Genomic DNA, 13,630 nt, shown 5'->3' with positions numbered 1-13,630 from the left:
TGGTTCCATCAGCTCTCAATACAACGGAAAAAAAACCCATTTTCTTCTGCATAAAAATAATACATTTCCCCATGCAAAGGAGATAACGATCATTTTCTGAGGAGTCACTATATGCAGACACTGTGCAAAATGTGTTCTCATCAGTGGACCTCCCCAGCAATCCTATTATTATCCACAGTCTAAAAGAGGAAAGTGAGGCTTAGAGGGGTTATTTGTCCAAGTTCTCATCACTAGATAAAGGAAGAAATGAGACTCAATCTCAGGCTGCATAGATCCCAAGGTCTGATGTTTTTGAGTTACTCAAAGATCTAACCGTCACAATACACTTCCCTTGGGGCAAATCTACAGCTAGCTTTTGTTTCTTTGGTAGAGATGGGGTCTTGCTATGCTGTCCAGGCTGGTCTCGACCTCCTGGCCTCAAGCAATCCTCTTGCCTCAGCCTCCCAAAGTGCTGGGATTATAGGTGTGAGCCACTGCACCCCACCAAGACTACGCTTTTTTGTTTATTTGTTTGTTTTGTTTTTTGAGATGAAGTTTCGCTCTTGTTGCCCAGACTGGAGTGCAATGTTGTGATCTCGGCTCACTGCAACCTCTGTCTCCTGGGTTCAAGCAATTCTCCTGCCTCCGCCTCTCAAGTAGCTGGGATTACAGGCATGTACCACGATGCCTGGCTAATTTTGTAATTTCAGTAGAGATGCGGTTTCACCATGTTGGGCAGGCTGGTCTTGAAACTCCTGACTTCAGGTGATCGGCCCACCTCGGCCTCCTAAAGTGCTGGGATTACAGGAGTGAGCCACTGCGCCCGGCCCTAGACTAAGCTTTCGAACCCCAAATTTCCCAGTATATCAGGCATTCTAGATCTCATTTTATTTTATTTTTAAAGCCAGTCAAATTTAACAGTGGGAGTTTGTATACCAACTTTGGTGAGACTTTTTTTTTTTTTTTTTTTTGAGGCAGGGTTTTACTCTGTAGCCCAGGCTAGAGTGTTGTGGTGTGATCTCAGCTCACTGTAGCCTTCCCCTCCTGGGCTCAAGCAGTCCTCCCACCTCAGCCTCCCAAGTAGCTGGGATTACTGGTGTGTGTCACCACGCCTGGCTAATTTTCATATTTTTTCTAGAGATCCTCTTGGTATATTGCCCAGGCTAGTTTCAAACCCCTGAGCTCAACCGATCCTTCCGCCTCGGCCTCCCAAAGTGCTGGGATTACAGGCTTGTGCCACTGCACCTGGATGACACTAATGTTAAATAAGTTCTGATAACCCACCACCATTAGACCAGCCAGGTGTTCCAGATCTTTTTAGTGCGACACATACAGGAATATCTGGGACACTGAGGTATTTTCTCTTTTCCTTGAAGCAAATAATACAAAGTACAGCTACCTCAGCAATATCTAAGTGAAAGGAAACATTCAGCGAGTTGGTATAAATTCAGGGAGAGGGATAAATCACTTAGATACAGAAACAACAAAAAAGTTTTAAATGAAGGAAATGAGAAAAGTGGTGCTGTGTTTTTGGTCATTAATTGCTTTTCTTCACCATAAATTTTATGTACAGAGATGGTAATGGGCTTACCTCATTTCTTTCTTTTTTTTTTTTGAGACAGGGGTCTTGTTCTGTCGCCCAGGCTGGAAGTGCAGTGGTGAGATCTCAGCTGACAGCAACCTCTGCCTTCCAGGCTCAAGCAATCCTCCTATCTCAGTCTCCAAAGTGGCTGGGACTACAGGTATGCACCACCACACCTGGCTAATTTTTCTTTCTTTTTCTTTTTTTTCTGTAGAGCCAGGATTTCACCATGTTGCCCATGCTGGTCTTGAACTCCTGGACTCAAGCAATCTGCCCGCTTCGGCTGCCCAAACTGCTGGGATTACAGGTATGAACTACCACGCCCAGCTTACCCCACTGATTTCTCTAGAAAAAAAATATTTGGTGCTCTTTATTATGACTCCTTGGTAACATAACACTAATAGAATCATAACCCATACTCAAAAATATAAGGAAGTAATGGGTAAAAAACATTTTTTCTACGTAAGCAAGACAAACTCAGAGTCGATACATGAATGACTGATAGATTTTGCTGTATTAAAGCCATAATATTCTGGCCAGGCATGGTGGCTCACACCTGTAATCCCAGCACTTTGGGAGGCCGAGACATGTGAATCACCTGAGGTCAGGAGTGCAAGACCAGCCTGGCCAACATGGCGAAACCCCATCTCTACTAAAAATACAAAAAATTAGCTGGGCATGGTGGTGGGAACCTGTAATCCCAGCTGCATGGGAGGCTGAGGAAGAAGAATCGCTTGAACCCGGGAGGCGGAGGCTGCAGTGAGCCGAGATCGCATCATTGCACTCCAGCCTGGGCGACAGAGTGAGACTCTCAAAACAGAAAACAAACAAAACCTATAATATTCTATGTAATAAAATTAAATATAAGTCATAAGACTGGGAAAAATAGTATCAACACATAATTAAATAAAATACTACTTTCCATCATAGAGTACCAATTAATATAAAAAAAGAAAAAAAGGCAGCAATAGCAAAAGGGTTGAAAGATATGATCAGATAATTTCAAATCACTGGAGATAGTCAACCTCATGGTAATCAGGGACATGTATACTAAAATGTAATATGATTTGCCAATAAAACTGCCAAAAAATAAAAAGATGGGTATAATCCATTGTTGATAGGAAATGGTTATTTTCACTCACTGTTGGTGGGCACATGTAACTGATAGTTTTTGTGAAGGATGATACAGCATTATCTTTCAAAATCTAATATATATCAATCTTCAACCCTGATTTTCATTTCCAAAAATCTATCTCACATAGTCCCATCACAGGTGCACAAAAATATGTGAAACAAGTTCAGTAGAGTTCTATTTACAACAGGAAACAATCTAAATGACCAAAACAGGAGAATTATTATGTAAATTCCACTGCATCCAGACTGAGGATTATACAATATATATTTTTAAGTTATTACGTACATGAGAAAGTCATCAAGACAGAATGACCATATTTATATAAAAAATAGAAGCCTAGGTCTAGGCATGATGTAATCCCAGCACTTTGGGAGGCTGAGGCAGGAGAATCACTTGAGGCCAGAAGTTCAATACAAGCCTGGGCAACATAGCAAGATCCCGCCTCTAAAAACAAAAACTTAGCTGGGTGTGGTGGTGCACACCCATACTACTAGCTACTCAGGTAGCTGAGGTGGGATCATTGCTTGAGCCCAGGAGCTCAAGGCGGCAGGCAGTGAGCTACGATCACACCACTGCACTCCAGCCTGGGCGACAGGGTAAGACCCTGTCTCAAACAACAGCAACAACAACAAAACAGAAGTGTAAAATATAAATTTTTTTATGTTTCTGGAAAAAATTCTAGAATGATGCATACTAAACTATTAGCAGTCTTGTAATAACCTCCAAAAAGAGTAATACGGAGGAGAATGGAAAGAAATTTACTCTTTATATTTGTGCTTTATTTGAATTTTTCACAAATGTGTATTCATGTATAACTAGTGCAATTAAAAAAGAATACATTCGCTGGGTGCGGTGGCTCACACCTGTAATCTCAGCACTTTGGGAGGCCGAGGCAGGCAGATCACGAGGTCAGGAGTTCGAGACCAGTCTGGCCAACATAGTGAAACCCTACCTCTACTAAAAATACACAAAAAATTAGCCGGGCGTGGTGGTGTGCACCTGTAATCCCAGCTACTCGGGAGGCTGAGGCAGGAGAATCATGTGAACCCAGGAGGCGGAGGTTGCAGTGAACCGAGATCGCACCACTGTACTCCAGCCTGGGCGACAGAACGAGACACCGTCTCAAAAAAAAAAAAGAATACATTCAAATTTAAAATGTTTTTAGAGGCCGGGCATGGTGGCTCATGTCTGTAATCCTAGCACTTTGGAAGGCTGAGGCAGGTGGATCACCTGAGGTTAGAAGTTCGAGACCAGCCTGGCCAACATAGTGAAACCCTGTCTCTACTAAAAAAAAAAAAATACAAAAAATCAGCTGGGCATGGTGGCACACACCTGTAGTACCAGCTACTCAGGAGGCTGAGGCACGAGAATCGTTTGAACCCAGGAGGCAGAGGTTGTGGAGAGCTGAGATCGCGCCACTGCACTGCAGCCTGAGTGAGAGTGAGACTCTGTTTAAAAAAAAAAATCAAATAAAAAGAAACAAACAATAAAAATAAAATGTTTTTAGAATCTGCTTTAGGTGAAAATGTTAGAAAAGCAAACCATAGCTGGGTGTAGTGGCTCACACCTGTAATGCCAGCACTTTGGGAGGCCAAGGCAAGTGGATCACCTGAGGTCAGGAGTTCAAGATCAGCCTGGCCAACATGGTAAAACCCTGTCTCTACTAAAAATACAAAATTAGCTAGGTGTGATGGCACACATCTGTAGTCCCAGCTACTTTGGAGGCTGAGTCAGGAAAATCGCTTGAACCTGGGAGGCGGAGGCTGCAGTGAGCTGAGATTACTCTATTGCACTCCAGCTTGGGTGACAGAGCAAGACTCTGTCTCAAAACAAACAAACAAACAAAACAAAAACACAAGGAAAAAAACCCATATATATCAGAGTATAGAAATGTATGGCAGTAGGCTGGGCATGATGGCTCATGCCTCTAATCCCAATACTTTGGGAGGCCGAGGATGGTGGATCACTTGAGACGAAGAGTTCGAGACCAGCCTGGCCATCATGGTGAAACCCCATCTCTACTGAAAATACAAATATTAGCTGGGCATGGTAGCAGGCGCCTGTAATCTCAGCTACTCGGGAGGCTGAGTCAGGAAAATCGCTTGAACCTGGGAGGCAGAGGTGCAGTGAACTGAGATAGCGCCATTGCACTCCAGTCTGGGTGACAGAGCAAGACTCTCTCTCAAAAAAAAAAAAAAAAAAAAAAAAAGAAAGAAATGTATGGCAGTAGACATACAAGAAACAGATAAGGCGATAAGGCCGGTCTGCCTATGGAGCAGCCATTTTTATTCCTTAAAAAAAAGAGAGAGATAAACTAGAAGTTAGACATGTACGTCATATGGCTACAAACTTCTTTGAGGGCAACAGTTGACAATGAATCTCTCCAAATTTAGATTTACCAGCTGACAGTAGAGAGCTTCAAACCAATTGAAGGGGCTATGGACAAATGAAGGGTTTATTCATGGCAAAAGAGATGGAAATAAAAAGGAAAGGAATAAAATCCAGAGCATGCTGTGCCCTAATCAGCTGGAGATAACAAAGTGCTGTGTTTTGCTCCATAGCCCACAGTAGACTTTGGAATATGATTGGGGAACCTGGGAAGGATCTCTGCCTCAGTCACTGACATCACTATCAAAGATAAGCCCATAATAAGAATTTTCTATGATGGTATCAATGACTACTGGATGAAGAAACAAAACCACTAAAATGTGAGTCACATTTATTTATTCATTTATTTATTTATTTATTTATATTAGTCATCTTTTTTTGTGTGTGACTTTTGAATGTTTTTGGAGATTTTTAGCAAAATGAGGCATGCAATAATGTTTTATGACCTAACACACACACACACACACACACACACACACACACACACACCCCCCTATTGAAAATAAATCACAAAATATTTCCTAGGTTTCAGAAATGATGGTAAAACCCTGTCTCTACTAAAAACTATGAAAATTAGCCAGGTGCGGTGGTGGGCACCTGTAATCCCAGCTACTCGGGAGGCTGAGGCAGGAGAATTGCTTGAACCTGGGTGGCAGAGGTTGCAGTGAGCCGAGATTGCACCACTGTACTCCTCCAGTCTGGGTGACAGAGTGAGACTCCGTTTCAACAACAACAACAACAACAAAAAGAAATGTAACCATTCCTTCAGTCATCTTACAAGAAATGTACTTGTGGCCGGGCATGGTGGCTCACCCTTGTAATCCCAGCACTTTGGGAGGCCGAGACGGATGCATCACCTGAGGTCAGGAGCTCAAGACCAGCCTGACCAACATGGGGAAACCCTGTCTCTACTAAAAATACAAAAATTAGCCAGACATGGTGGCGGGTGCCTGTAATCCCAGCTACTCAGGAGGCTGAGGGAAGAGAATCGCTTGAACCCAGGAGGCGGAAGTTGCAGTGAGCCGAGATCGCACCACCATTGCACTCCAGCCTGGGAGACAAGCGCAAAACTCCATCTCAAAAAAAATAAAAAATAAAAATAAATAAAAATAGCAGTTGCTATCTGCTTCAAAAAGGTTATATATTTATTGTTTATGTTATGCTTCACTAAGCTTCAAATTGTTATATAATAGCACTCCTAATAACAACTGTTCCTGGTACTCTGTACTGAAATCTAAGGACTGTGACTCAGTGTGGCTGACACAAGTGGTATTCAATGCAGATCAATTTTATATCTTCTCCAGATATAAAATGGGTGTTGGGTCTTTTTTTATCTTCTTCATTTTAATGTCCTCACTTTAAGAGAAAAGGTTTTGGGTCTTAATAACCTGACCCTATTTTGACTGCATGATATCTTAAACTATATTTTTTCCTGTCTCAAGAACCCATTTATCTCAAGAGTGTTGTAGGATTACAAGATTATAAGGCAAGCTATTTAAAACAATATAATTTCCATACTTACCTACTCATCTGTGTGAATTAGGATGACCTACGGATTGTGCAACCAAAATAATATACAGGAAAAAAAATGGATGCAGAGGCAGATACAAAATACAACTGCTATCTCTACGATTTGATTTCAAATTACTAGGTGTCTTCATTAAGAGTCTCAATGCTCCCAAGGGGTGACTTCATAAGAAATACCTGGCTTGGAACATAGAAAAGGTTTATTGTGCTAAAAGAATCTGAAAACCACTAGTCCATGATACTTACCTCTCGGTCTGATCTTCGAGGACATAAAGCATCCACTTCATCAAAGAATATCACACAGGGTGCTGAGTTCTTGGCTCGTTGAAAAACTTGTCGCACAGCACGTTCACTCTCACCAACATACTAAACATACACAGAAAGGAAATAAAATACCAACAGTTCAATTTTGTGGTTTGGGTCAAATGATACTAAAACAGTTTTATGTGACATAGAACTAGTTTTATGTGTCAAAGTCCAGAAAGTATCAGAATGAACCATATACAATTGCTGATATTTAACCATTTTTGACCTGTAATAGCCAACTGCATATAGTGCAACTTAAAAATTAGCTAATATTTAAGCCTACTATAAATTTCCTTATTTATAGAATGAAGACTTATGTGAAACGTAAGGTCTTCTCTAGCTCAAAAAAATCACCAAAATTCAATTGCACTTTAGAACAAATCTTGTAAGCTTCGTGCATATAAAATATCCAGCAGCAATTTTCATTAATTCAACAGTATTTTACATGCACACAAGTCACATTACTGTTTTATTGTTATTTCTACACAAGTCGTCTTACTAAATAAAGGAATAACTATTTTGTCATACAGCATCAGAGGAGGCAAAGTGAGCCAACTAGGCATTTAACAGGTTTCATAATGGCTTACTCTATGTTGAAATCTAAATCAAAATATAAAACATTAAGATAAGTCAAGAAATATACCAATTCACAAGCAACTATAACATTAGGACTAAGTAATAAGAAAAGCTACATGTAAGGATTATTTCACTTCTAGCTTAGGCATAAGAAATTTTTCTTGTAAAATGTCAAAGCAGATGATTAAGAAAGAGCAGTTTTTTCTTAATGAAACTGCTAAATAAGATGGAATCCAAAAACATCTTTACAGTGCCAATTATTATTATTATTTTTGTTTTAAGACAGGGTCTCTCTGTCAACCAGACCAGAGTGCAGTGGAGCAATCTTGGCTCACTGCAACCTCCGCCCCCCAGGCTCAAGCGATTCTCCTGCCTCAGCCTCCCGAGTAGCTGGGATTACAGGCACACCGCCACTACCACCTGGCTAATTTGTGTATTTTTAGTAGAGATGGGGTTTCACCATGTTGGCCAGGCTGGTCTCGAACTCCTGACCTCAAATGATCCACCTGCCTCGGCCTCCCAAAATGCTGGGATTACAGGCATGAGCCACTGCCCCCGGCCTACAGTGCCAACTATTTCATATCACCTATGCTATTTAATGACTATATGGCCATACTAAATAATCAAGGCAAAGAATACACCACAGACGACAGAGATTAAAGTGTTATTTTTTCATTTGAATAGAACTTTCTTTCCCTCACATCCTTTTGGTACTTTTCTTTGAACTTTTGCTCATTCTGCTTCCCTTACTTGAACTGCTTTCTAACCTACCTCCAAACATTTCTTCTTACATTCTAAAAGATCCTCATTAATCATTCTTCCCATAATAGCTAATTTGATTAAGTTGAACTATATGCAGTTGGCTATTACAGGTCAAAAATGGTTAAATATCAGCAATTGTATATGGCTCATCCTCATCCTGATACTTTCTGGACTTTGACACATAAAACTAGTTTTATGACACATAAAACTGTTTTACTATCATTTGACCCAAACCAAACCCAAAGTATTTCTTTGCTCTTAAAGTACTTTGTATTATTATAACATTTGAGCTCTTCTACCTTCACTATATTATAAAGCCCTTGGAAAGCAGGGGTCCTATTCAGATATTCAGATTTTATCATTATTGTAACATTTGAGCTCTTCTACCCTCACTATATTATATTACAAAGTCCTTGGAAAGCAGGAGTCCTATTCAGATTTTTCTGTCATAACATGCTGCACAGTGTACAAATATAGCACACAGTGTGCAAATATAATAAACAGTGTACAAATATAGTAGACTTTCCTGGAAAATCTAATTCAGCAAAAACTATACTTGCAATGCTGAAGCAAAACATTCAGTACTGTTGTAAAAGAAGGCATATCAGGGGGCTGGGAGACATAAAGTTTCAGATAGGAATAGAAGAGAACAATCAATATCGTTGGCAAAGTGACTTTGGAAGTGGTAAACCAAGGTAACTAGGTAAAAGGAAATTTAATTTAGGGAAAGGTAAACCTAAAGTTTCAACAAGGACATATTAAAACCTATTTAATCTTAACAAGGCAACAGTGATTAAAAATAAGTAAATAAATGAAAAGCCCATCTTACCCTTTATTTGAAACATGCAACATTTCAAGTAAAGATCCTACATTTATTATCTCAAAATCTTTACTGGCCATCAAATTTTCAACCATTTTAGTCTGGCTTTTGCAAACATCATTATTAAACATATTTTCCCTAAAGCCACCAATGACCTTCTAATTACCAAATCCCAAGTCCCACTCTCAATATCTTTTATACTGTTTGGTCACACTGACAAGGTTGAAAAACTCATGTTCCCTTGGTTTTCAGGCTTAGAAGGTCCGGGGTGTCCTCCATCTTATGACCAAGCACTTTCAGTCTCCTTTACCATATCTTGCTTCTTTATCCCTTAATTGTTCGAATCTTTCAGGGTTCTGTCAGAGGCCCTTAATGTAACTGTTCTTTTACTTAATAAACTTGTCCTACCAGACTGAACCCATTCCCATGGTTTTAGGTACCACTTAGATGATAGTGACTTTCAAATCTCTTCAGAGCTTCAGATTCATATTTCCTACTGCCTGCTGGACATCTCCAGATGGCTGTTTAATCTAAAATGTCCTAGAGTGAACTCATTTTCCAATCCCAAGATGCCCATCTTCCTCATTAGATCATCCAATCTTTTTTTTCTTTTTTTTTTTTTTGAGACGGAGTCTCACTCTGTCTGTCGCCCAGGCTGGAGTGCAGTGGCGTGATCTCCGCTCACCGTAACCTCCACCTCCTGAGTTCAAACAATTCTCCTGCCTCAGCTTCCTGAGTAGCTGGGATTACAGACACCCACCACCATGCCTGGCTAATTTTTTTGTATTTTTACAATGGGGTTTCACCACATTGGCCACACTGGTCTTGAATTCCTGACCTCAAGTGATCCGTCCACCTTGGCCTCCCAAAGTGCAGGGATTATAGGCATGAGCCACCACGCCCAGCCCAGATCATCTAATCTTTCAGAGACATTCTGCACTCTTCCACAGACCTCTTCCCCCTACCCACCCGTTAAAAACAAATCAGACCACAATGAGGCAAAATGCCATATTCACCAGACTGGCAAAAATGAAAATATCAGACACCAACACTGCTGTTGAGAATGTGGGACAATCTGATACAATCACTTTATAAAAATAGTTAGCAATATCCGATTTTTTTTTTTTTTGAGACAGGATGTTGCTCTGTTGCCTAGGCTGGAGAGCAGTGGTGCAATCATAGCTCACTGCAGCCTCGACTTCTCAGGCTCAAGCGATCCTCCCACCTCAGCCTCCCAAAGAGATGGGACTACAGGTGTGCATCTGGCTAATTTTATGGGTTTTTTTTGTAGAGACAGGGTCTCACTATGTTGCCCATGCTGGTCTCAAACTGGTCTCAAGCAATCCTCCTGCCTTGACCTCTCAAAGTGCTGGGATTACAGGTGTGAGCCACTGTGCCCAGCCAATACCTAATATTTTTGAAAGTGCACATACTCTAAGATTCAGCAATTCTCCTTCTGGGTATATACCCTAAGGGGAAAAAATCTCACAAATATATGCAAAGATATACATATATAATATTCAACCTAAAAATTCATCAGAAAAAAACTGATTTTTAAAGTATGGTTATATTCATTCAATGAAATGCCACACAAAAAGTTAAACTAAAAATATATCAACAGAGGTAAGTATTATAAATAAATATTGAACAAAAATAACAACCAAGAATAGGTATAGTCACTCACACCTATAATCCCAGCATTTTGGGAGGCTGAGATAGGAGGATCACCTGAGGCCAGGAGTTTGAGACCAGCCTGGACAACACAGCAAAACCTCTGCTTCCAGAGACTCTGTCTCTCTCTCAAAAAACAAAACAAAACAAAAACCAAAAAACTCAACCAAACCAAGTTGCAAAATAATACACACTATTTAAAGGGGTTTTTTGTTTGTTTTGCTTTATACCATGGAGAGTTTATAAGGAGAGTTCCAAACTTATAACTAAAGAGATACAACAGTTATAAACTTCAAATGTACCCATCACTGACCTTCAATTATTATCAACTCAATTAATGACCAGTCTTGCTTCATCTATACTCCTGGCCCCTTTCCTTGTTTTATTGAAGAAAATCCTAGATGTCCTATTTTATTTATAAATATTTCAGTATCTCTAAAATATGATTTTAACATGTCATTATCACACTTAAAAATTAGTATTTCCTTAATATCAAATATTCAGTAAGCACTAACATTTCCAATTATCTCATAAACCTCATACTTAAAAAAATTACATTAAAAATTTTTTTGGTAGAGACAGGGTCTTGGTATGTTGGTCTGTCTTAAATGCCTGGCCTCAAGTGATCCTCTTGCCTCAGCCTCCCAAAGTGCTGGGGATTACAGGTGTCGGCCACTGTGCCTGGCCTTATACTTCTGAAACATATAAAATAATACTATATATTGTTTAGGGATAAATACATACATAGTAAATATAGAAAGAAGTGCATGGAACTAATAAGCACCAAATTCAGCCTTGTGGTAAGTTCCATGGGAAAGAGAACAGGGAACATCATGAGGGAGGGTTTGCAAGAAGCTTTAAGTGTACTGCTGTTTTTTTTTGTTTTTTGTTTTTTTTTTTGCTGGGTGATACATAGGGGTATATTATATTACTCTTTGGAATTCCTTATATGTGGAAATATTTTATAATAAAATTTTTATTAATTACAATTTTTAAAAATATGTTACACTCTTGCTTTAAAACCTCTATTAGCTCTCTGATATTCTGAAGTTAACATCCAAACTTTAGCTTGGTATAAAGGCCCTTCAATGTCTGGCTATAACCTTCTTTTCCAATCCCAGTTCCCACCAATGCCCTCTGCTTCAAGATTCACATCTAATACCACCTCTGCTGGAAAATCAAAACGAAGTACAAGAAAAGTTACGAGGTATGTAAAAAGCCCATAGGAAATACTTAGGTATAACTCCCTTATTTTAGGGAGAAAGTAATACACAATAGGAAACATTTAAAAATTGGGGTAGAGATAAATTTTAAAAATCTTTTAAAACAAATGTTACCCTCATTTCTTCTTTGTTGGAATATATCATAGAATGGCATTTTTACTTTTCGTAGACAGGGACAAAAATATAAGAAATTCAAAGTGTCTTAAATTTGGATAATAAATTGCTTAAACGCAGAAGGAAGATACAGCACTTGAGTGACTTCTATCTCCAGAAGTATTTTTATTTATTAATACAGAACTCATCTGAGCCACATGACAACAGGACAAAAAGTAGATCAGAAGTCAGACAACTCAGATTGAAATCTTTGCTCTACTGCTTCTAGCTGTGGGAAAATTCAGGCTTAGAGGTTAACAGACTTAATTGAGAAAGCATTTATACACCCAAAGTAGCAGAGCAGAGCAAAGGTCAGCCTCCTCACTCCTACAGCACTGATTTTAAATACCAAAATACCACAATTGCTGAAAGATCTGAGAATATTTTACCCCGTAATTTGCATGACCATTACTTTTTCTAATCTAAAATAATGGTTCATGCTCAATAACTTACCATGTTTAGTAATTCGGGGCCCTTGACAGATATAAAATTTAGTCCGGACTCATTTGCAACAGCCTAGCAAGAGGAAACAAAAAGACACAAATAAGACCAATACACAGTAATAATAATAACAATAATAATGATGATGATGTGTGACAATGAAAGGACTCTGTGTGTGTGTGTGTGTGTGTGTGTGTGTTTTAGATGGAGTCTCGCTCTGTCGCCCAGGATGAAGTGCAGTGGCGCGATCTCGGCTCACTGCAAACTCTGCCTCCCGGGTTGACGCCATTCTCCTGCCTCAGCCTCCCGAGTAGCTGGGACTACAGGCGCCCGCCACCACGCCCGGCTGATTTTTTATATTTTTAGTGGAGATGGGGTTTCACCATGTTAGCCAGGATGGTCTCAATCTCCTGACCTCGTGATCAGCCCGCCTCGGCCTGCCAAAGTGCTAGGATTACAGGCGTGAGCTACTGCGCCCAGCCCTTTTCGTGGTCTTAAGTCTGTGTCTCCCTTTCTATATTAATAGTTACCTCTTTCTTATTAAAAGGAAAAAAGGGTTGGGTGCAGTGACTCACGCCTGTAATCCTAGCACTTTGGGAGGCCGAGGCGGGTGGATCACCTGAGGTCAGGAGTTCGAGACCAGCCTGACCAATAAGGCGAAACCCCATCTCTACTAAAAATACAAAAATTAGTTGGGCATGGTGGCATGCGCCTATAGTCTCAGCTACTCGAGAGGCTGAGACAGGAGAACTGCTTGTACCCGGGAGGCAGAGGTTGCAGTGAGCCAAGATTGCGCCATAGCACTCCAGCCTGGGCGACAGAGCGAGACTCTGTCTCAAAAAAAAAAAAAAAAAAAAAAGGAAAAAAGACAAATGGGAAAAGGGGAATGGATAAAGGGAAAATCAAAGGAAATAAACGTTAATGTGTTAACGTACAACTTTTTTTTTAAAATTTCACTTTAAGGTTTTTTTTTTTTGAGACAGAATCTTACTGTTGCCCAGGCTGGAGTGCAGTGATGAGATCACAGCTCACTGCAGTCTTGACTTCCCAGGTTCAGGCAATCCTCT

The 13,630-nt window shown here is 40.0% G+C and overlaps 1 protein-coding gene across 3 annotated transcripts in view; it reads right to left on the bottom strand.

The window, feature by feature from the left end:
* The window catches only part of NVL (nuclear VCP like), a 107,321-nt gene that overhangs the window by 45,413 nt on the left and 48,278 nt on the right, over positions 1 to 13,630 (bottom strand). For all 3 annotated transcript variants that reach the window (XM_024231690.3, XM_054519792.2, XM_054519790.2), the window contains 2 exons: positions 12,576 to 12,638; positions 6,858 to 6,977 (listed from right to left, as the gene is read on the bottom strand). In XM_024231690.3, coding sequence (XP_024087458.2) covers positions 6,858 to 6,977; positions 12,576 to 12,638 — 183 coding nt within the window. The remainder of the gene's footprint in view (positions 1 to 6,857; positions 6,978 to 12,575; positions 12,639 to 13,630) is intronic.

Source organism: Pongo abelii, chromosome 1, assembly GCF_028885655.2.
Source record: "Pongo abelii isolate AG06213 chromosome 1, NHGRI_mPonAbe1-v2.0_pri, whole genome shotgun sequence".
In the NCBI taxonomy this organism is placed as follows: Eukaryota; Metazoa; Chordata; class Mammalia; order Primates; family Hominidae; genus Pongo; species Pongo abelii.
This window is presented reverse-complemented; position numbering and strand designations above follow the sequence as displayed.